The sequence below is a fragment of the Erinaceus europaeus genome, chromosome 1 (assembly GCF_950295315.1).
Source record: "Erinaceus europaeus chromosome 1, mEriEur2.1, whole genome shotgun sequence".
Classification (NCBI taxonomy): domain Eukaryota; kingdom Metazoa; phylum Chordata; class Mammalia; order Eulipotyphla; family Erinaceidae; genus Erinaceus; species Erinaceus europaeus.
This window is the reverse complement of record NC_080162.1, coordinates 136,041,430-136,066,825: the sequence shown is the minus strand read 5'-3', so window position 1 is coordinate 136,066,825 and position 25,396 is coordinate 136,041,430. Positions and strand designations below refer to the sequence as shown.

The 25,396-nt window shown below is 37.0% G+C and overlaps 1 protein-coding gene across 3 annotated transcripts in view; it reads right to left on the bottom strand.

Moving 5' to 3' along the window:
* RSPO2 (R-spondin 2) overlaps positions 1-25,396 on the bottom strand; it is a 196,828-nt gene that overhangs the window by 50,594 nt on the left and 120,838 nt on the right. For 2 of the 3 annotated variants that reach the window (XM_060195878.1, XM_060195886.1), the window contains exons 4-5: positions 8,075-8,218; positions 5,572-5,760 (exon numbers count right to left, since the gene is read on the bottom strand). In XM_060195878.1, coding sequence (XP_060051861.1) covers positions 5,572-5,760; positions 8,075-8,218 — 333 coding nt within the window. The remainder of the gene's footprint in view (positions 1-5,571; positions 5,761-8,074; positions 8,219-25,396) is intronic. The other variant, XM_060195891.1, reaches the window with a different exon arrangement.

Sequence of the window (25,396 nt, the reverse complement as noted above, 5' to 3'; positions counted from 1 at the left end):
ATCCTGTATCATGCACATGGTAGAGCAGCACACTGATCAAGTAAGCTATTTTGCCAGCCCATAGTAACATTCAGCATGGGCTGCTTGTAGGTGACTGTCCTAGTTTAAATTAACCATAAAATAAACATTATGATTGTCTTTTGCATACACAGAGTGCCTGGGAATTATCATGATTAACTAATACAGATCACTAATTTAAAAAAATAATGATAAAACATTCAATATGGCAAATAGAAGGGCAAAAAGTATTTCTCCCTCACAGATATTTTTGTCATATAAAAATTCTAATACTTACATGCCTGAAAACTTGAAAACTTTCAAAAGAAAAGAAGCCTGCCTCTTATCCTCTCTCTTCCATACCATTCTTTAGGCTGGCTTGTATAAAGCAGACCACATAAATTACTAGTCAAACGTAAACAAAATGTATAGAAATAAAGAACATATGTCTAAAGTGTATTTACTTGACCCTAGCCTACTGAAAATGTGCTTATTTCCTGCTTTCGGCTGAATCCATCACAATCTACAATCATCTTGAGTTATACTATCTAATACCTAGTCCACATGTTGTTGCCAGTTTCTGTAGAGAAAACCAAGATTAGAAGAGGTCTTATTACTCTTACCTTTTAAAAAGTAAATGAAGATATTAGTGTTCTAAATTCCTTGATCATATTTTATTTTGTTTCCTATCAAGTTAAAAGTCACATTATTTTTTTAAAGTAGACCATGGTCAAGTCATGTCTCATAACAGAAACAGTCTTTTAAAAGTAAAATATATATACATATATATCTAGTAAGTATTTTTAGTAGAGATTTAATTTAATTTTTTCATTTATCTTTATTTATTTATTAGATAGAGACAGTCAGAAATCAAGAGGTGAGGGTCTGGGGGTTTGAACCAGGTCCTTGCTCACTGTGGCACGTGCACTCAGCCAGGTGCATCACCACCCAGCCTGAGATCTGATTTTAATTTTAGCAGCCTCCTAGGAAAATTAAGGAGCTTAAAAAAATCCCTATGTATATTGTACACTGAGTTTAAGTCACCATGAGCCTAAGAGACAGCCACCTGTGTATATGTCAAAGCATCACTTAAATTACTTAAGTAATTTGATTATTTAAATGTGTATGAAAAAGGAAAATTGTGCTGAGTGTGGAGCCACTAGATATGGGACTTGTTTCAAACTCTACTGCTCAGTGCAGACCCTGGGGGAAGGGTTCAGAGATGATTCTGACTGTAACTCAACTAAAGAAAACTCAGCAAGAGCTGACTTTGGAAATCAGGTTTAGAAAGAGGAATACAGAAAGTAAACTTTTTTTTTTTCAATGAACTTTAAAACATTGACTCAAAAATTAAAGAAGATGTTAGCATGTGCAATTGAATCAAAGTAAAACTAATGGTTTAACACTCTGACATTTACAAATGAATGTTAGGGTATTTTTCACCAGCTATTGCAAGCTGAGAGATATTGGCAGGGAAGTGGTGATGGCAGGATATTGGGTTTTTAGAAAGTACTTGTAGAGCCCTATGTCAAAGTAGAAAAAGAAATAGCTTAAAGTCAACTACTTTGATGTTAGACTACCATAGCTTCATCACTGACTTTTTGTTAATGGAACAAGGAAAAGCCACAAGTCTCAGACAGCAAGCCCACTAGCCTAGTAACAACAAATCAGTTCTTTTGTAACTTAAACATGATGATAGCATGTTTATATGAATAAATTGTCTAACACACAATACAGTTCAGACTTGAAATTGCTTCCATTTAAAGCTGAAGGTTATATATTCATAGGACAAATTAACTCCCAAAGGATAAATTAGTGGTTTCAGAATAGAATGGGAATAAAAATAGTTACAGCATGATATAAACATAAAAACAATCCATTACTTTTTCCTGTGTTACCTGTATTCAGTACTTAGTATATATTTTTAATACTTTATGCACATCTCTCTTTTTTCTCCAAGGTCTTCTGTGCTAACAAGCCTTTTTTTTTTTTCCTTCCTTCCTTCCTTCCTTCCTTCCTCCCTCCCTCCCTCCCTCCCTCCCTTCCTTCCTTCCTTCCCCCCTCCCTCCCTTACTTCTTTCTGAATCCTGCAATCTTGGAAGATAAACTATAAATCATAGGCAGATCTGGAGTCTTGTTTCATCTTTTAAGAGTCAACTACGTATGAAAAGGAAAGAGGACCAAAGACAAGGAAGGTTGAGGAGTACCAGATGCGGAAGCAGCCTACCTATTGAAAAAGTATTTGTTTCATCAGGGAGTATGGGTCGACCTGCCAATGCCCGAATCCAGCAGAGAAGCAATTACAGAAGCCAGAAATCCTACCTTCTGCACCCCTAAAACAACTTTGCTCCATGCTCCCAGTGGGAGAGAAGTGATAGGAGGGAGAGGATAAGAGGGCTCTAAACTCCAGCTCTATCAGGTCCCAGAGAGAGAGGACAAAAAGGGGAGAGATATTTGGATGTTATGTAATAGGGGTACCTATGGCTTAGAGGGGACTGGACCTAGAAGAAAAGGGGGGCTATTATGTACAAAGGTAGACAGGTAGTTGTAGAGATGACAATTAACCAATGTCTGCAACCATGGGAGAACTATGGTCGTTTGCAGTGGAGGAACTTGGGATTCAGAACTCTGATGGTAGGAACAGTGTGGAATTATACCCCTATTGACATGTAATTTTGTAAATCAATATTGAATCACTAATAAAACAATGAAAAAAAAGAAAAACATTTGTTTCCTTGGTTATGAAACAGTGCTTATAGGATTATAAATTTCTTCCTCGTCCTCCAGATAATAACCACCAAATATATCTGTATATTTTGGCAGTTCATCTTCAAAAAAAAAAAATCACTGAAATTTAGAACTGGATGCAACTTTAGAGATCACCTACTCTAATACCCTTGGTTTACAAATGAGGAAATAGAGGCCAAGAGAGGTTAAGTGACTTGCCAAAGATCACAGAATTAATGAGTTGACAGGGTGCAGAAACCCAGATCTCCTGACTGCCAGACCAGAATCCTAAAAAAGAAAAAAAAAAGAGTGCCAGGGACATCCAAGAAACTATCTGATCTGTCATCAAAACAAAAAATATAGCTAATGAAAATGTAATGGACACTGAGAAAAATCCCAAGAATAATCAATGTACTATTTAAGATGCTACCGGATGCTTTCCTCCTTAAACAGAAAATAAGTATATTATTAATGAAAATTGGCTTATGTGTTATATTGTCTTTTTTTTTATATCCCACAGCCATTTTTTCTCAATTTTAATTGTTTTGGGTGCAATATCACATATACCTAGTGACTATTCCATTCCATTGACCTCTAACTTAGGCCTCCAATAATCAAAAGCAGCTGATTTGAATGTGCTGGTACTTGAGTGTGAAGGAAGTTAAGTTTGTGTTTGTGTGCAATCAAGTTAAGATTGACTCCAACAGGAGAAAAATCCATACATATGTTGAAGAGATCTGAAAAAATGTCTATATTACCAACCTGATTACAACTTCCATTTTTACATAGTTCGTCAACACAGATCACTAAAATCAAATCAAGATGGAAAGAGGGACAAAGTGGTTTTCTTCCCCATTCTTCCATTAACCACCATGAATGACTGAAGAAAGAAATGTTTCCCTTTCACCTGAGGCAAGGTGGGATACTCTATTGAAAGTTGTGCCAATTTTTATCAAGTAGAGCGCAAGTTTCAAAATTCATTGTCTAGTTTTCATTTCTGACACTTGTAAATGGGAGTTATTTTTTTGTAGAGTGATTTTCTATTTCTATCAGGAACACTACTATAGGTCCTTTTTTAAAGAAAATAAAATGCGACATTTTAAAATGACTAAATTTAAAGGTTATATGAAGATTGAATGTATTAAGCTGAACATGGAGGTAACATGAATTAGAGTGCTAATACTAATAAAATCTAAGGTTCACTTGCCAGAAAAAAATGTATTAGCAGATCATACATAAGCATTTGTTTCAGCATAATTTAAGTTGTGGGCAGTGTCAGGTTATATTCTATTAAGATGACACATTGTTGGAGACAAATATATAAATGTAATTAACATTATAGGTTAACAATCTAGCTGCTATCAGTGAAATTTGCAAGTAACACCGGGTTGAGGTCAAAATAGTTTTGCAGGGAAGGGAAATGTGCTGGTTCTTGTTACACATAAGCATGTTTGTTATAGGAGCATTTTCAGGCTAATTTTTGCTATTAGCGTAAACCACAATTGGGGGACCACATTGCTGAGAGAGAAATAGGGGGAGTAGTTATATAAACAATATACAACAAAGAAAGCCTTTCTTTCCAGTACCTGAATACATCAGGTTTGTTTTTAGGCACAAGGTTGCAGGTTAAATGCTCTCAGCTATCCAAGAAGTGGCTTATTAGTTTTGTAAGAAAATATTTTCTTATATTTTGACTGAAAAAAATGCCCCATTTAAGTGAACAAAACCATCCTTGTTAGTGGAAAGCACTTACGAAAACTTTGTTTCAAAGACCCAGCAAAGAAAAGCAAAAATTAATTCAAGAGGAAACGCTGCTCTCCTCATAGTAGCTTCTGAATCTGGATCTAATAGTTCACAAAGGCTGACTGGAGTCTTCATATCTTAAAAGTTTCATCTTCCTCTACGGATTATAGTCCTATGAGGCAGCTAGAGTGGATATAAATCCATTTTAAGTAGATATCAATTCTTTCTTTGCACTGTAGCTTCCAAGATGTAAAGCTATGCACCAACAGCAACAATAAAGGAAAACAAAAATCTTGATTATTTTATAGGGCAGTTTTCCAAACACAACCTTCTTCTATGCCTTTCTATTTTGTGCATTAGGGGGGGAAAAAAAACTTCATCTTTGGCAATGTAGTATCCACTAATGGTAAAATAAACAGTAACCAGTGATTATGCTTTAAGAACCACAGTGACAGCTAAGAGCTACATTTCAACATACTGACTCAGCTTCAGCCAGCACCTGAGCTATGTAAGCATCTCCTAATTTGTAAATGGGACTAATCCTGTTATTACAGAATAATTACTGCAAATCAACACAATTACTACAAAGACATGAATAAACACACACATACCAGTAGCTGTTTTCTACAAATTATTGTCAAAACAAAGAGAACCAGCTAATTGTGGTAACATTAAGACAACATTTATTTCCTCCAGTGTTCAGGCAAGTTTATTTTAAGTTGTCATCTTCAACTAGTAACGATGCAGATGATTTTACAGATCCTATAAACCTTTCTAATCTAAACTTCTCAACTGAAAGTTGGATGCTTCGCTTAGAACAACATCTGCAAAGGTCCGAGTTCATAAAAACCCACTTTTAGGAATACACTAGCAAAAACAAAAAAACAAAACACTTCCACAAATCTCACTTTTAATGCACACCAGTGAATTTCGAAGTATTATGAAAGTAAATAAAATGCTTACTCTGTATCTTTCCCAACCTAAGTATTTGTCTCTAAGTATAATGCGGACTTTCACTCACTTCATCAATCAGATTTCTTTCATGGAAAGATAATCCTTATTGGGAATGAGGGTGCCTAAGAAGAAAATTTAGAAAACACTTACCTCCTGGGCAGTGCCGCATGGCCATCTTACATCGCCTGGATTCTGCAATGGTTGGGCATGGTATTGTATCTTTTGCTGGCTTTTTGACAATTTGCCTTGTTCTGGTTTCTAGACCCCACTTAAATCCACATGTGCGGTTGTTTCTGATGCAAGTTCCCCATTCACTCCAATGACCAACTTCACATCCTTCTAATACAGATGAAAGAAAAGAAAAAAAAAAAAAAGAATTTGGTATCCGTTTGCTCCATGATCATTCACTTTATATAGCAGTTGCATTTCTATTCCCTCCCACTTTCAGATGTGAAAAACAAAAATGTGAAGCCCACAAAGACCAGGTGTTGCCTTTTGGGAATTTTAATTCTTTGAACCACTAGATTTTTTTCATCTATAACAAATCTCTGCAACATAATTATTTAAAAACTACTACTTTCTGTCTTTATTTTAAAGAAACAGTCCATTTAAAAAAATAATAAATATGTATGAAACATAAAAGCTTGAAAAGATTCAACAGCTAAAATCTACAATGGAAGAACATTTCTAATATCCAAAGATTAAACTATGCAGGTTAATTTTGATTATCCAGGTTAATTTTAAGTGTTCCTCGTCCCACTTTATAAAAATTCACATACAGATTTATTTTAGAAGTACTTTGGAAATGGAAAGGAGTTGATTCTTTGCCTTTTCTGTTGTTTTGTTTTTGAGACCAAGGTTGTCTCTGGCGCTTGGTGCCAGGTCTAGGAACCCAGCACTCCCAGTGTCCACTTACAGGGACACCACTGCTTCCTCCCCACCCCCACACCACACTTCCTTTTCTGATCCTTTTAGCTTTTCTAATAGTGGTCCAGAAATCACAGTGCATGTTTTATATTATTCCCTAAACTGAAGTCTTATGACAGTTTAAAAAGTGAGCAAATACAAATAGATGTTTGAAAATATACACCTTCCCTGGTTACATAACAGCTTTAACCATCCCCTTTCTGTAGTTTGTATAGTGGAAAAGTAGGTTAGACTCCAATGGGACGGTGGGGGGGGGGGAGATAATAGAAATATAGAATGTTAAACTTCTCAATCAAATTAAGTATTAAAAAGTTTCTTTACTAGGGGCTGAGCGGTGAGGTGCCCAGTTACGCATTAGCACCTGGATTTGAGCCTCTGCTCTCTGCCTGCAGGGTAGAAGGAAGTTTCAGGAGTTGTGAAGCAAGTCTTTCTTTCTATCTACCTCCTGCTCCTCTCTCAGTTTCTCTCTGTCCTATTCAATAAAAATGGAGGAGGGGTGGCTGCCAGGAGCAGTGGATTTTCATAACCTAGTATGTAGCAAAAATAAACAAACAAAAAAAGTTCTTTACTCCAGTAGATGAGGACTTGGGCCCAGATTCCACAGACATTATTTCAGAATTCTATAAGCATCACAGCTATTCTTAAAAATCTAATTTGTATTTTTATTCAGGAAAATGCATAGGGTTTTATTTATGTTTTTATTTATTTATCATTTAACATTTTCATAAGTTTCCGTTGAACAGCTGTAATGACTGTGACTCGACTCTCCAAAATAAATTCAGTATTATGAGCATCTCATCTAGTGACTCACATAGGGCATCAGCTGTGGAATGTATTAACTCACATGTACATAGGAACATTATACATTTCTTTAAAAAAATTTTATTTAAATGTGTTGTATGCTAGGCTGCAAATATATATAGTTACAGACAATTTCAACAAAATTTTCTACCTTAAAAAGGTATTTTTTGTAATTCTCTATTTTAAGATAATCAAAGGTCTAAAATATATGATGTCTAACTCTGTTATGCTTAATATGATTTCCAATATAACAGTGGCAGGGGTGGTGCTGGGATTAAAACAAGGGAAGTGAAGATCCCATTACACCTGACAACATTCAGTCATTCATCACTGACAGGTGGTATAAAGTGCTTTAGAGTTTTTCAAACACTCAAAAGCTATATAAATTATAAAATATTCCTAATTATTAACAATGAATATATGTCATGTGTATCTATTAAATTTATACTTTAGGTATTTAACTTACTAACAGTAACATTTTCTTAAGTCACTTTGCAGCATGCAATCATGATCAAAATATATTTTGCACACAAAAAATTTCTGATTTAAGTCAATGTGTACAATAGAAAATAATTGAATAGTTATAGTATTACTTGAATTTTTTGTTTCTTCTAAATATTTCCTCTAACCATACATGCCATAATTAAGAAGTGAGTTATACAAATAATATAACATTATTATTAGCTAGTTTAACCTAGAAAATACACAACTAACAAATTTAATGGCAAGATACGCTAAGTCTACCCAATATTAAAATGCCTAAAAATTTCAGAAAGCCAGCAAAAAACTTTAATGTTCAGTTCTAATTAACAAATAGAACCAACTTATCTTTGGGTTGGCCATATCTAACATGATTTTTATTTATCCAAGAAACAGGTGTTAAAATAAAACTTGAAGTTTGAAAGTTAAATGAAAAATTACTCACCCACACATTCCATGGTCTCATCTAATGGTGCAAAACCATCTGGACATTCATCAAAGCAGCGGCCTTTATGCAAATAAAAGCCTATTTTGCACTTGGTACAAAAGTCTTTGCTAAAGCAAGAATCACAGTTTTCTATCCTGCACCCTAAAAACAATTTTAAAGAGAAAATTTCAGTAAAAAAAAAAAAAATGTACTTGGTTTGCAAATAAAGCTACAGAAAGTCACTGATTGCTTAATCAAAATTCTAGTGAAAATAGAAATAAATGTTCGACTCTGTTTCCTAATGCCATCTCATTCCAAATCACTCTGACCTCTTCCAACAGCTCACCACATCAATAGACTCAGACAAAATTTCATCCTACAGCCATCCCTGGTTAGTGCGAGACCCCTCAGAAATTTTTACAACTTCAAATGGGATTAAAAAAAGAGAGAGAGAAGAAAAGAAAAAGGAAATGCCCCTACTACCAATTCCATTGCTTCCAGTATCAAAATATCTTTCAAAATAAAAAACAAAATAGAATATACTACCCAGGATCTTCCATTTCTGAAGAGTGAATTAAAATTCTGCTTTAATTATTAATTTAACTTTAATCTAATTTAACTTTGTATTTACTTTTAAATTTTCTACTTCAATTTACTATCATCTGCTTTCTTCAGAAGGTGTCATAGTTTAGCAGGGAAGCTTGGATTAAAACACACACACCACCACCACCAACAACATCAACCACCATCCTGCAATATGCCAAAAGCTTTTCTAGAATTTCCGTTTAGTTTTCATAATAACCATACAAAGTGGCCACAGTGATTCTATTTTGCAAACAAGGAAGCAGAGGCAGAGAGATTAAGTCATATAGCTAACAGCCTCAGAGCTGATTCAGAAAGCACACACTCCCTTTCCCAACACACCCCTGAAAGCCTTCTAAAGTTGGCCTCTTTTTTTCTTTTTGTATTTTTTTAAATTTATTCCCTTTTGTTGCCCTTGCAGTTTTACTGTTGTAGCCATCGCTGATATCACCATTGTTGGATAGGACAGAGAGAAATAGAGGAGGGGAAGACAGAGAGGAAGAGAGAAAGACAGACACCTGTTTCACTGCCTGTGAAGGGACTTCCCAGCAGGTGGGGAGAGCCAGGGCTGGAACCAGGACCCTTATGCTGGTCCTCTGCGCCACCTGAGCTCAACCTGCTGTGCTATGGCCCAACTCCCATCATAATGTTTTTTTTTTGGGGGGGGGGGATTATTTTATTTTTCTTTTTTTATTTAAGAAAGGATTAATTAACAAAACCATAGGGTAAGAGGGGTACAACTCCACACAATTCCCACCACCCAATCTCCATATCCCACCCCCTCCCCTGATAGCTTTCCCACTCTCTATCCCTCTGGGAGCATGGACCCAGGGTCATTGTGGGTTGCAGAAGGTGGAAGGTCTGGCTTCTGTAATTGCTTCCCCGCTGAACACGGGCGTTGACTGGTCGGTCCATACTCCCAGTCTGCCTCTCTCTTTCCCTAGTAGGGTGGGTCTCTGGGGAAGCAGAGCTCCAGGACATATTGGTGGGGTCTTCAGTCCAGGGAAGCCTGGCCGGCATCCTGATGACATCTGGAACCTGGTGACTGAAAAGACAGTTAATATACAAAGCCAAACAAATTGTTGAGCAATCATGGACCCAAAGCTTGGAATAGTGGAGAGGAAGTGTTAGGGGGATACTCACTGCAAACTCTAGTGTACTTCTGCTTTCAGGCATATATTTTGCAGTAGTTTATGGATACATGTGAACATATGCTCTCTCTCACAGGAACTGGTGTTTATCTAGACCAAAGAAGTGAAAGACTTGTATACTGAAAACTATGAGTCACTACTCAAGGAAATAGAAACTGATACCAAGAAATGGAAAGATATCCCATGCTCATGGATTGGAAGAATAAATATCATCAAAATGAATATTCTCCCTAGAGCCATATACAAATTTAATGCAATACCCACCAAAGTTCCACCAAGCTTCTTTAAGAGAATAGAACAAACACTACAATCTTTTATCTGGAACCTGGAAACACCTAAAATTGCCAAAACCATCTTGAGGAAAAGAAACAGAAATGGAGGCATCACACTCCCAGACCTTAAACTATATTATAAAGCCATCATCATCATCAAAACAGCATGGTACTGGAACAAAAATAGGCACACAGACCAGTGGAACAGAATTGAAATCCCAGAAATAAATCCCCACACCTATGGACATCTAATCTTTGATAAGGGGGCCCAAAGTATTAAATGGAAAAAGGAGGCTCTCTTCAATAAATGGTGCTGGGAAAACTAGGTTGTAACATGCAGAAGAATGAAATTGAACCACTTTATCTCACCAGAAGCAAAAATCAATTCCAAATGGATCAAAGACCTGGATGTCAGACCAGAAACAATCAAATATTTAGAGGAAAACATTGGTAAAACAGTTTCCCACATAAACCTCAAGCACATCTTTGATGAATCAAACCCAATTGCAAGGAAGACTAAAGCAGAAACAAACCAATGGGACTACATCAAATAGAAAAGCTTCTGCACATCCAAAGAAACTATTAAACAAACAAAGAGACCCCTCACAGAATGGGAGAAGATCTTCACATACCATACATCAGACAAGAAACTAATCACCAAAATATATAAAGAGCTCAGAAAACTTAGCACCAAGAAAGCAAATGACCCCATCCAAAAATGGGCAGAGGATATGAACAAAACATTTACTACAGAGGACATACAAAAGGCTAACAAACTTATGAAAAACTGCTCTAGGTCACTGATTGTCAGAGAAATGCAAATTAAGACAACACTAAGATACCACCTCACTCCTGTAAGAATGGCATACATCAAAAAGGACAGCAGCAACAAATGTTGGAGAGGTTGTGGGGACAGAGGAACCCTTCTACATTGCTGGTGGGAATGTAAACTGGTACAGCCTCTGTGGAAAGCAGTCTGGAAAACTCTCAGAAGGCTAGACATGGACCTTCCATATGACCCAGTAATTCCTCTCCTGGGGTTATACCCCAAGGACTCCATAACACCCAACCAAAAAGAGGTGTGTACTCCTATGTTCATAGCAGCACAATTCATAATAGCTAAAACCTGGAAGCAACCCAGGTGCCCAACAACAGATGAGTGGCTGAGAAAGCTGTGGTATATATACACAATGGAATACTATGCAGCTATCAAGAACAATGAACCCACCTTCTCTGACCCATCTTGGACAGAGCTAGAAGGAATTATGTGAAGTGAGCTAAGTCAGAAAGATAAAGATGAGTGTGGGATGATCCCACTCATCAACAGAAGTTGAAGTTGGCCTCTTTTCTCTTTCCAGCACAAACTCAGTTTCTCAGGTCTGTTAAGTCAGGATTTAAATCCAACGGAGGCCAGGTGGTGGCGCACCTGCTTGAGAGCACAGGTTACAATGCTCTAGGACCCAGGGTTCAAAGTCCCTCTTCCCTGCATATGCAGGGGAAAGCTTCACAAGTGGTGAAGCAGGGCTGTGGATGTCTCTCTGTCTCTCTCTACCTCCCCCTTCCTCTCTATTTCTGGCTGTCTCTATCCAATAAATAAATAAACAAATAAATAATTTAAATCCTATGTATAACCCTACAGCTCTGAGAATGGACAGCTATGTACCTCAGTAAACCTTTTTTCCCCCTCCTGTATAAAACTAGGTTGTCTTTTACAAGGCTTTTGTGAGATTTTATACTAATATATGTAAATTGAAGTGTTCATTATCAGTAGTCTGCACTCAGAAGCAACACTGGATTAGAAAGATGTATTTTTTATTTTATTTATTTTTGAGAGAAATTCAGAGACAGAGACACACAGAGAGAAACACCAGAGCACTGCTCAGCTCTGGTTTATGGTGGTGTGGGGGATTAAACCTGGGACTTAGGAGCCTCAGGCATGAGAGTCTGTCTGCATAACCATTATGCTATCTCCTCCACCCAGAAACATGTATTTTTCCACTAGATCATACACATTACAGCCAGATGTAAAATATTTGTTATTTATAGACTACATTCCAGATCAGATTCCTTGGCACATGAGTAACATCTGAGCCAGAGATCACTGGCATGGGCAGGTGAAAATATACACACCCTACACTATTCTTCAAGGAGAGAAAAGGAAAAAAAAATTAGGGGAGGAGTTATTTGAAAATTCAGGTTTTCCAACGATTATAGCACACTCTTACTTATAGGAAATTTAACTGATGGCAATCAACAGTATGTAACGTTCCTTGAAAACTCAATGGCTCTCTTATTTATTTCATAAGTCTTTGGGCGCTAGTACTGTATTTGGATGTTTTAATGATTCAGAAAAGCTTTAAAATACCTAGTTCCTGATAGCGAAGAGATATAATAGAGTAGAATATGTAACCAAAATGCAAAATTACTGAAAGTGAATGTTTTAAAAATTGAGGAAATAAATTCAGAAAGCATAAAGGTTAAAAGCCATTTTTGAAAATGTCAGTTACATGTAAAGAAAGTCAGTTACCAAGCTTATAAAAAGGAAGTGACAACTCTGTCTTTTAATTTTGAGTTTAACAGATTTTCACTTATTAAACATCTACTATAAAACAGTTAATTCAGCTTTAAAATGGGCAGAGGAGATAGCATAATGGTTATGCAAAGAGACTTGCATGCCTGAGGCTCCAAAGTCTCAAGGTCAGTTCCCTATACCACCTTAAGCCAGAGCTGAGCAGTGCTCAGAAAAGGGGAGAGGAGGGGAAGAGGAGGAAGGGGAGGGGAGGGAGAAAGAAAGAGTGAGAGAGAAAGATATAGGGGGAAAAATTCAATATGTGACAGAAAATTTATAATCAAACAACAGGACTGTTTTTTTTTTTTTTTTTTCTGGAAAAAGGGGGTGTGAGAGGTATGGGGTGTGATGAGGAAAGATAAACAGCCTGTCTCCCCATAAAAGGGTCATCTGTACTCTTAGCCTATATTTCTAACTTAAATTTTAACAAAGTAAGGGTGCACTAGTGGTCAGTAGCTTCTTAATCATGTTCAAAATACATGACTATCATATGTCCACAAATTGTCAATTTCCTTGCTACATTAAAAAAAAGTAAGCAGTTCTTCCTGTTAGAATTATGTTACATGAAATACTGATAAACATTAAAAAAAAATCAAAGAAAACTAAAGCATAAAGAGAACAAAGCATTGCTAGTAAAAACAAGAGGACTATATATACACTTCATAAATCAGCAATTATATGCAAGGTATGATTTTTTTTTTCTTAAAAATGACTTGCACCAGTAAGTTTTTTTGGCCAACAGATTTTAGCAACAAGCATTTGGAAATAATTTTACAAGGTCTTTCGCTGATCTTTGTTGTTACTGTAATTCCCATTCCTCACTTCATTCCATGCTCCCATTACCATATCATAGAATGTAAGAATGTGGAATTTCTGAAATACCTATCATTCCCTGTAAAGTCTCTTATGACTTCTTCAGGCATAAGTCTTCCTGGGATGGGGTTAGAGGGGAGAGAGGATGTATTCTCCAGTTGAAATCAAGTAAAAATCTGATGCATTCACGTTACAGAGTACCACAAACATGAAAAGGTATAAGGTGAATCATAAATAATGAGTAAGAACAATTTCTTACTCATTCTTACAAAAATAAGATCTACTGCTAAGTGAAAAAAAATGCAACTTGCAGGATACATAGTATAATGAAACTGCACATATTTAAGTTAGAAAGATTAACAGGGAGGAGGCTATGGAATTTTGAAATATGTGAAAAGTTATGCATTTCTCAATCTAATGAAACTTTATAATCAAAATGCATTTATGTATTAAAACAAAGGTGCCTGAGAGATGGCTCAGCCTATGAAAATTCTTCAGAGGCTGCAGACTCAATCCCAAGCATCACTTTCTACCACAGCTGAGTGGTACCCTGGTCTTCTCCCACTTCTCTCTTTCTCATAATAAAGTAAATAAACATAGATCACTACATCAAACCTCCCTTCAATGTAGTGGAAGCAGAGTTCAAATCTGAGTTGCACACATGACAAAACATCAGACTAAGTATGTTATTTTGCCAGCCCAATAAACAAACCTTTTTTTTAAAAAAGCCATTTCAATATATATTTGTCACTGGCTTAAATTTAGAGAAAAATATTACTATTTAATATTCTGAAGTTGGGACCAGGTAGTGGCGCACCTGGTTAGGCACACATTACAGTATACAAGAACCTGGGTTTGAGCCCCTGGTCTCCAGCTGCAGAGGAAAAGCAGTGGTGAATCAGTGCTATAGGTGTCTCTGTGTCTCTCTCCCTCTCTGTCTCCCCATTCCTCTCAATTTCTGTCTGTCTCTATCCAATAAAAATAAAGATAATTTTTTAAAAATTAAAAAAGAACATTAATATTCTGAAATAAACTTTCTTGATTTCAACAATAATACAAAAAGGAATAATGAGGACTGGGGAGATAACATAATGGTTCTGCAAAAGTTTTTCATGCCTGAGGCTCTTGAGATTCCAAATTTAATCCCTAGCACCAGCATAAACCAGAGTTGAGCAGGGCTCTGATTAATCTCTCTGTAACATTCTCTCTGTGTCTCTCTCATTAAAATAAATGAAATCTTTTAAAAGAATATTTTTAAAGAAAGTTTTCAAACGAATTGAGGAATGAATACAATCCCTTCCCAAACCTTTTTAGCCCCAGCCTTCAAATTACACAATCTTTGGCGATCTACCAGCATCCTTTGTTATCATGTATTCAGTAACTTTTCCTTCATTCAGATCACAGGAAAGCCCTAAATACTGTTTATTCAGTAAAGCACATAAGCAAATATTTTAATTTTTTTGAATATTTTTATTAGCAACTTAATAATGATTAACAGGACTAAGAATACATGTATAGTACCCAGCACCAAATTTCAGTGGAGCCCACCAACTACTAAAGAAAACTAAAGATAACCACTATAGTTCTCAGTCTTTCTGTTGTTGTTGTTCTCACAAATTCTTAGAGACAGCTTAGGTACTCTTCCCCCCCTGGGTATCCATGTGCTTCAATTCTCTACACCCTACATGTGAGCAAAATCATCTGGTAGTTGTCATTCATCTCCTTGCTTACCTCAAATTCCATCCATTCATCCCTAAGGATACAATCTCATCCTTCTTAATTGCAGAATAATAGTCACTTGAATATATGCCCCATAACTTCCTTCTGATTAGAGCCGAATACTAATGTCTGAAACTACTGAGACCTTGCTGGTCTTAGTTACTCCACAACATAAACCAACACAGGCAGTCAAGCATTCAGCAGTCTGAGTTTACACAACTCATCTAATCGGAAACACCTGTAAGCCAAAGGCTTTTTAAAACTATCAACAGCATAAAGTACCTACCCTGGCATCCTACTGCTTATAACATACTTCAGTACCTGAACACCTATCTCACCTTCTCCAGGTTCCTGTATAAACCCCATCCTGTTCAACTGCTTACCCCAGAAACTAACATTTTGAAATTGAAAAACCTCTACGTGAAAACTTTTTATCCCACCCATACTTTCTCCTCCAGCTTGTAGTCATACTGAAAATAAGAAAGAAAAAAAAAAAAGATCAAAGCTGTAATCTTAAAATAATTGGAATTTCCATAAACTCAAATAGCTCATTTTTATATAAAATTCATTATTGTCAGATATCTTTCTAAACTGTGGAAGGTTCAGAGAAAAATAAAAATGTCTTCCTCATTAACTCTCCCAACAAACTGCAGATGCTATGCCAACCTGACATCCCTGGGCAGATGACCTCACCACTGTGTCCTGCAGAGCCCTGCCCCATTAGGGAGAGAGAGAAACAGGCTAGGAGTATGGGTCGAGCTTCCAATACCCATGTTCAATGGGGAAACAATTACAGAAGCCAGACCTTCCACCTTCTGCACCCCATAATGATCCTGGGTCCACGCTCCTACAGGGATAAAGAACAGGAAAGCTCTCAAGGGAGGGTATGGTATACAGAACTCTGGTGGTGGGAATTGTGTGGAATTGTGCCCTTTTATCCTAAGGTCTTATCAATATTTTTAATTTTATGAATAAATTTTTTAAAAAATTTTTAAAAGGGGGGAAAATTTTCTGCTCCTAAGAAACAGCCACTATATAAACTGTCTTGGGAAATCTCTATGTATATTTTATAAACAAGTGAGTATTTAAACACTAATTGAATCGTAAAATAGATGGTAAAGCATTAAAAAAAATTTTCCCACATAAGAAGCAGGTATAACAACCATGTGTACTAAAATGTTTGTTAAAAATTTTTTTTCCTACAAAAATTTGGGCTTTGAGACCCTGTTCAGAAATATAAGACCCTTGTTTAGCCAACTTACATGCTTCTAAATTACAGTTTCTCAAAAAAACGTAATCCACTCAGCAATAACTGCCAATATTGGTAAGTAAAATTTCTGTCCAAGTTTAACAGCATCCAAATGGAGTCTGAAGTGGCTGTCATTTGGCAAGAAGGGCTTCTTCTAGTTAAAAAAAAAAAAAGAAAAGAAAAATAGACTGGAGACTCCTTCTCTGGTCCTACCCTGGTTTCCAAACAAGCTCTATTATAATATTTTTTTGAAATTATACTACAGTTAAGCTGAACCGTTCATGCTAAACATTCTCTAAAAATGTGCCAGGGATTGTGCCAGTCCCTGAGAAAATAAAATGTAAATGCCCATAGCCTTTCATGGTGGTGCTAAAGACAAGGTGAGGCAAGTAATGTCAGCACACAACAAACATGAGGTATATCAGAGGTGCAGGAGGTAGATTCTGTCACAAATAACTTCCTAACTACTGTGTTTTTAACACAATGATGGACACGTGGAGCTTGAATGCTTACTCAATGAGCATGAATGCCATTTAAAAACTCAATTTCTTTCTGTGTAGAGCCTCCTGGGGTCCAGGAGCTGGCTCAGTGGGCAGCATCTATGCTATACTGTTTCAGATCTTGGGTTACACCTCTAATACCAGATGGAAGCACCAAAGACATGACCAGGGGGATCCACTGGATGCTTGGGTGATATGTTGATTTCTATTTGTTCACTCTTACCTACTCTCTCCTCTCATTCCACAAAGAAACCGAGAATTTTTAAAAAAAGAAATGGCCTAGAGGTGGTTTAGCAGTTTCACTCATGTGCAAGGCCCTGGGGTCTTTACCCAGCACTGAAACAGCAACAGGGGTGCTTAGAATGAAATGGTTTTGTGCACGCACTGTAAATACTTTAGTGTAGAAGAACAAGTCGTAAGTGACTGCAATTTTTATTAGAAACTGAACAAAGTGCCATCTCAACATGCTTCACCTCAGAGTGTATCCAGAGACTTCACGTGTGGAATGACAACCCTTCAGCTTCATTACTCAGGTGAGACCTTTCCTTTTATAGTATACTCTAATTTCATCTCAGGTAGTTCACTTTCTAACAAAGTCCCATAACCTAGACATACACCAGTTTCTGTGAGAGAGAGCGTATGTGCACACGTATCCATAAACTACTGCAAAATATATACCTGAAAGCAGAAGTACACTAGAGTTTGCAGTGAGTACCTCCCTAACACTTCCTCTCCACTATTCCAAACTTGGGATCCATGATTGCTCAACAAATTATTTGGCTTTGTATGTTAACTCTCTTTTCAATCACCAGGTTCCAGATGCCACCAGGATGCTGGCTAGGCTTCCCTGGATTGAAGACCCCACCAATGTGTCCTGGAGCTCAGCTTCCCCAGAGACACACCTTACTAGGGAAAGAGAGAGGCAGACTGGGAGTATGGACCGACCAGTCAACGCCCATGTTCAGCGGGGAAGCAATTACAGAAGCCAGACCCTCTACCTTCTGCAACCCTCAATGACCCTGGGTCCATGCTCCCAGAGGGCTAGAGAATGGGAAGGCTATCATGGGAGAGGGTGGGTTATGGGGATTGGGTGGTGGGAATTGTGTGGAGTTGTACCCCTCCTACCTTATGCTTTTGTTCACTAATCCTTTCTTAAATAAAAAATTTAAAAAAAAAAAAAGAAAAAGAAACTGAACAAAGAATTGAAAAGAATTACCATAGAGAATGTAAATCTTGAGGGGGCAGACAATAACATGTCTTGTGAAAAGTGGAAGCCAGCTTTAGAGAAACCAAGAAGAAAAACAGAGCCTGGCCAAGGTAACTAAGGTAAGAAGGAAAACTAATAAGGTATGGGGTAGGTTCAATTAAGAGAGACTTGAGTAAGCTAAAGGTTAGGCAGAGGGAGTGAACATTAGGGGTTAAAGTGTATAAGGAAGCTTCAGTGCTCAGGAGGATGGTGGTGTGCCTGGTTGAGTGCACATGTGCACAATGTGTAAGGACCAGGGTTTGAGCCCCCAGTCCCCAGCTTCAGTGGCAAAGGTTTGCAAGTGGTGAAGCACTGCTGCAGGTGTCTATATCTTTCCCTCTTTGTCACCCCCTTCTCTCTCTATTGCTGGCTGTCTCTACCCAATAAAGATAATTTAAAAAAAGTTTTTAAACAAAGCTTCAGTTCTGGGTGTCTTTCTCACTCTACCTTTGTTTCTTTCTATTTGAAACAGTTAAGCTAAAGCAGTGGAGCCCCAGTAATGAACAAAGTCAATTAACTAATTAATTTTAAAGAAAAAAGGTGGCACTGATTGTTCCATCATTTCAATGGATAAAAAGCCCTTAGGGACAACGTATCATGCTAGTTACCTAGATGCAGTTTACATGCTTCAGAGCTTGTCTCTACCAACAGCAAGGTGCATATGCAGGTAGTGAGGTGACTATCCTAAAGCTTAGGCAGAATGACCCGGGAAGTGAATATTTTCAGGGAATTAAGCTTCCTGCACGTGGAAACAGCAAAGAAAATTGCTAACAGACTCAAACTCATAAGAAGTTATGGCCACAGGAAAAGGAGACAAAAAGAATGGATAGAACTGACCAACTGAGTGAAAGAGAAGTTGAAGAAACAGACTCCAGAGACTCACAACCTCCTCCTCCTCAGACCCTCAAAGCTCTCTTGGGTGGGGCCTTGGCACAGTGAATGTTTTATCTTCACAGTAAATCAAGATGACAAGAATCATCTCTTATTTGAGTATCTCACCATGGAAAATTATATAAACAAAAAAGTCATACCTTAAATTAAAAGCAGAGAGAAATCAACCTTTGTTGAACCCAACTGTAAAACGTGATTTTGTCGGTACATTATGATCAATTATTAAGACAAAAGAAAGAAACCAGTAGAGAACCTCAGATATACACTATGGAATTGGTTTCTGTGATTTATATTTATACATATAATTTTGATTTATAAAATGGAAACACTGACAAGACAATAGGATAAAAGGGGTTACAATTCCCACCACCAGAGTTCTATAGCCCATCCCTTCCCCTGATAGCTTTCCTATTCTTTATTCCTCTGGGAGTATGGACCCAGGATCATTATGGGGTACAGAAGATGGAAGGTCTCGCTTCAGTAACTGCTTCCCCAGTGAACAGAGGCACTGGCAGGTCGATCCATACTCTCTGCCTATCTCTTTCTTTCCCTAGTGGGATGTTTATGTGATTTCTTGAGCATCATGGCTGTGGGACTACAGACTGCCATAACACACCAGAAAATCCTAACTGTTTATTGTTCTGAGTTCTCATCAATTTCAAAACTCCAGCATTTGGGGGCCCAGGTGATGGTGCACCCCGTTAAGCATGCATACAACTAAGTACAAGGACCCAGGTTTGAGCCCCCAGTTTCGCAGCTACAGTGGGGATGCTTCACAGGTGGTGAAGCAGGTCTGCAAGTGTCTCTCTCTCTCTCTCTTCTCTATTTTCCCCTCTCCTCTCAATTTCTCTGTTCTACCCAATAAAATGAAACAAAAATGGCCACCAGGAGCAGTGGATTCATAGTGCGGGCACTGAGCTCCAATGATCACCCGAAGTCAAAAATAATAATAATAATAATAATAATAACATTTCAACATATCCATTCAAAAAGTGGCAAATGCTAACACCAGCTAGGAACATTTTGCCTTTATATTATAGTTACAAAGATAAAATTAGTGCTGGAAAATCCTAAGGATTTCTTGTTTGGTGTCTGATAAAAATTTGAACAGGCATTAAAGAAATAGGTTGCTCCAAAAGACACTCAGAATTAGACTTTATGCAGTTTTTCACATAAGAAGTACTAGACTTGGTAATGTGAAGTTTCTTAAAATTATTTAAATATTTGTAGACTTCTATAGCAACTTCAAGTACTGCTGCTTAACATTCTCAAAACTTGCAATGAGTTATAAATGTGCCCAGAGTTTTAAAACTTTATGTTATAAAAAGCCATGCTCCTTAATATGCACTACTGTGAAGTTTCATGAGAATAGGGACTGACAGGAAATATGGTCAAAAGTATAAACTTAAAAAAAATTTTTAATTATCTTTAATTTATTTACTGGACAGAGACAGCCAAAAATCAAGAGAGAAAGGGTTGATAGAGAAGGAGACACAGAGAGACACCTGCAACATTGCTTCACCACTTGCAAAGCATTCCCCCTGCAGGTGGGGACTGGGGACTCAAATCTGGGTCCTTGTGCACTGTATCCTGTGCAACTCAACCAGGTGCACCACCAGCTGGCCCCAAACTTTTTTTTTTTTTAAGTTCAGTATAAGTATACACAGCACCTTAAAAGCCTTCTCTGTATTTCAACCTAGACATTTTAAGGACAAGACTCAGAGGTCTCAGGACTGTGTTTCATATCTGTAACTGAACTACTAGAGCAATGACGCAGAAATCAGCATTACTGAATTAACAGAACAGTGAGCATACGCTCACTGCAAAGGATTGACTTTGTTAGCATAGGATGGAATTCAACTCTGTCAAGTGCAGAACAGGACATTTAGAACCTAAGTCAAAAGAAGGAGACAAGAATGATATTGAGAATATAGTGGCTCAAACAGGAGTTTAGAATCTTGGCTCTTTTATAGAAAACAATACTATCAGTCTCTACTACAGAGTTTAGAGGAGTTGGGTACACAATAAAGACAAAGACATCTGAACTGTGGGGATAACTCAACACATTAGGAAATCAGTATTTATATGTCTGAAAGCCCAGGTTCTATCATTGGGACTGGCAGAGATGAGCAGTGCTCCTATCTCCCTCACATTAAAATAATATTTTAAAATAGGATTTACTTAAATATTTACAACTATGGACATAAAGATAGTTCACCTACTAGGAGTATATACCTTACCAAGCTTGCACAAGGTCCTGGCTTTGATCCCCAGCACCACATAGGTGCCCAAAGAACCAAGGGGGCTACTAGCTGATGGAGCAGTGCTATAGTGTCTCTCCCACCCTTTTCTCTCTAAAAAAGGATAAAACGTACAACCAGGAATGAGGATAGTCTATGTAAACTTTGAAACCACATTCAAAAATGATTTAAGCCTAGTATTTGCTATGCAATTGATGATTAAAGGATGAGAGCTATTCTAATTGCAAAACTTTACTTACAAAGATGAGCCAAAATAACAGATGTAAAATTATTCAGGTCAGATACTAAGACACTCTGGGGAATCAATATGTGTGTATATATGATATACAAGTTGCTTCTTTAATATATATCTACACTATTCACATGAAAAGCATCTTTCAAAGACCATTATCTTTAGCAAACTTTACTCTCTTTTAGTAACTTTACCATTGTGTAGTGCACACAGCTAAACAAATAAAATACAATAATTTATTGGATGTCTACATGCGAAGTAAGTGACTTCAAGCCTCAGGAACCAGGACTCAGGAAAACTGAGATCGAAATGTAACTTTGACTGTAGTGGGGAAACATTATGTGCTATCAGTGTTCAGTTCCATTTATCATTAGATCAGAGAGGAAAATACCCCTATCAAATGACTGTTCAGATTTGGAATGAGAGCAAAAAAGAATAGGTAAAAGGTACCACATAAAAATTACATCACCTCTGGAGTTGGGCATAGCGCGTCAGGTTGCACACATGGCGCAAAGTGCAAGGACCCACGCAAAGAGCAAGGAGCACAAGGACTGGCTAAGGATCCTGGTTCGAGCCCCCAGCTTCCCACCTTCAAGGGAGTCACTTCACAAGTGGTAAAGCTAGTCTGCAGGTGTCTATCTTTCTATCCTCCTGTCTGTCTTCCCCTCCTCTCTCCATTTCTCTCTGTCCGATCCAACAATGACGACATCAATAACAACAATGATAACTACAACAATAAAACAACAAGGGCAACAAAAGGGAATAAATAAATAAGTAAATATTCAAAAAAAATTACATCTCCTCCTAGAACTGAATCAGCCTACACTTGAGCAGCTATTTTTTAAAATATGCAGGAGCTCTTTACTTTTTTAAACTCTATTATTAATCTTCTTAAAAAATTATTTTATCTAGTTATTATTGGATAGAGACAGAGAAATTGAGAGGAGGAGGACATAGAGAAGGAAAAGAGACAGAAAAATACCTGCATCCCTACTTTACCACTTGTGAAGCTTCCCCCACTGCAGGTGGGGACCAGGGGCTTGAACCGGGGTCCTTGCGCACTGTAATGTGTGTGCTTAACCAGGATCATCACCACCAGGTCCCTGCAGTACCTTTTTTTAAATGTTTTTATTTGTGATTTAATAATTATTTACAATAACAGGGGTATAACTCCATATAGTTCCCAACACCAGAGTTTTGTGTCCCATCTCCGCCATTGGAGACTTCCCTGTTGTTTATCCCTCTGGGAACATGAACCAAAATTCCTTTTAGGGTGCAGAAGGTGGATGTTCTGGCTTCTGTAATTGCTTCTCTGCTGGATATGGGTGTTGACAGGTCAATCCATATCCCCAGACTGCTTCTATCTTTTCCAAACAGGGTAGGGGTCTGGTGACGTGGAAGAACCTCTTTCTATATACATTGATGATGTTCCATTTATGAGATGCTCCAAAGATGGTTTGTCTTGGTCACCGAGGCAGTGGCCACATGCATAATAAAATACAAGCAGCAGTAGCTTTATCATTTTATTCCATAAATTTCAGTTAAGTATTATGAATCTCATCCAAAAATTAATGCATTTTTCAGACAGAATATAGAGCTCTCTATTAAATTCCAGATGTGTCCTCTCAGCTTCTGAGGATACGTACTGTCAAAAATACAACAGTTCATGTTTTCTTTTTTTTTTTTTAAGAAAGGATAAATTAATAAAACCATAGGGTAGGAGGGGTACAACTCCACAACAGTTCATGTTTTCTAAAGCCCAAACTCAAATTTGTGAAATATGTTGCTGGCAGATTCTCTGTAATGTTTGATTTTTTTTTTTTCTTAAGAATTATGTCTAGCATACCCATACAAAAATATGGGAACGTTGAGACTTGTGTAAAATCATGTGGTCAAATAATGAAGAACTATAAAAATGTTGCTTTCGTTTCTCATATACTCCAGTAATACATATTTGAAATTGGTTTCAAAGCTGAAACAGACACATGGACATATTTTCTGAGAACATAAACCTAAGTGTTTTAAATATTTTTTCCTGTTTTACAAAGGTGATAGAGGAAGACAACTATGTCAAAATATAATAGGCAAAGAACATGACAGCAATAAAAAAACTTTTTAAAATTATAAACCAAATTATTATCACTTATAAAATGTTAAATTCTTGCTAGTAGCAGATCTCTCATCTTGGTTACTCCTTATGCTTTTCCTTTTTTGGTAAATTGTAACCCTTTTATATTAAGGTGGAATCAGAGACCTTAATGAACTTTAGACCTGAGGTTTAGTTGAAATTTTCCAAGTGTTGAAAAATATAGAACTCTCCTCCCAACTAAAGGAAAAAGCTTATGTAAGTTAATATATGTGTTGCCCTCCACTCAACCTCCATTTAAGGAAAACAAGAAGAATCTCTTAATCCCTTCACACTCCAAATAGGCTATAGCAGGAATGGGCAAACTTTCGCTGAAAGGGCCAGACAATAAATATTTTAGGATTTTGGGGCCATGAGGTCTGTCTCTGTCTAAACTACTCAACTTCACTGTAGAACAAAAGTTGCCATAGACAATACATAGAGATTAAGTGTGACTGTTTTTTAATAAAAAATTTATGAACATCGAAATTTGAAGTTAATATCATTTCTGTGTGTCACCAAATACTATTCTTCTTTTGGCTCTCTTTTTTTCCAGCTTCTTAATAATCTCAAAGCTATTCTTAGCTCAAGACTTTACAAAAAAAGGAACAGGCCATATTTTGTCCATAGGTCATAGTCTGCTGACCCTGAGGCTAGAGAATGACTGAAATCTGTGGGGCCCATTGAAGGAAAAGGAAAAACTATCCAATTACACAAAGATGCTGGAATTTAGTTATCTTACTGTGAGAACTTTTGGTTCAATTTACTTAGACTCCTTTTGATATCAAGAGAAATGTCTCCTTATCAGGTTGATCAAAACTTATGACAATGATGAATTGAGTAAAAAGAGTAATTTTACAAAATACCAATCATCAAAGTATTATGAGTCCCCCTTCATACCCGCCCCTACCCCATACCATAACCACCATAAGATCACAAGATCCTAGAAACAGTTTGGTCATTTGTTTGGGTTTTTTTGTTTGTTTGTTTGTTTTCAAGTTCATGTGTTTCCTTATATTACAAATATTAGCCAAACCATCCATTAGTTATTTTTAAGGACTATTTTAAATGAGCACTTGTGGTTTTGTTTTGGTTTTTTTATTATCTTTATTATTATTATTATTATTATTGGATGGAAATAGCCAGAAATTGAGAGGAAGGGGAGAAAGGGAGGGAAACGTAGAGACACTTGTGGCACTGCACTTCACCACTTGTGAGAAGCTTTCCCCCTGCATACGGGGACTGGGGGCTTGAACCTGGGTCCTTGAATATTATAACATGTGTGCTCAACCAGGTGAACCACCACCTGTCTTTTTTTTTTGTATAATGCAATAAACTGCTGCTTACCATTCCCTGCATTCTGTCTAATGAATGAAGAAATTGGATATATAGAAAACAATTTTCTATTTAAATAATAAAGACTTTTGATTATCTTCATCATCTACATGAATTTATTTTAAAAATACTCATTGAAAGTGGTTATTCCATTTAGTCAGTGTTTCCTTTTTATAAATAAAAATTTTATAGAAAAAGAAAAAAAATTGCAAAGCCAAAAAAAAAAAAGTGGTTATTCCACAATAGTGACTATTACACCACCACCTGGCCAGATAATCATGTTTATTCTGGCAACAAGAAATCAGTTTATCTCTTCATGAAAAAGTGAGGTCTCCCTAGCTTCTTTCCACCCTAAGAATCCTACTCTGCTCTATTCCTACATTGTGGTTCATGTT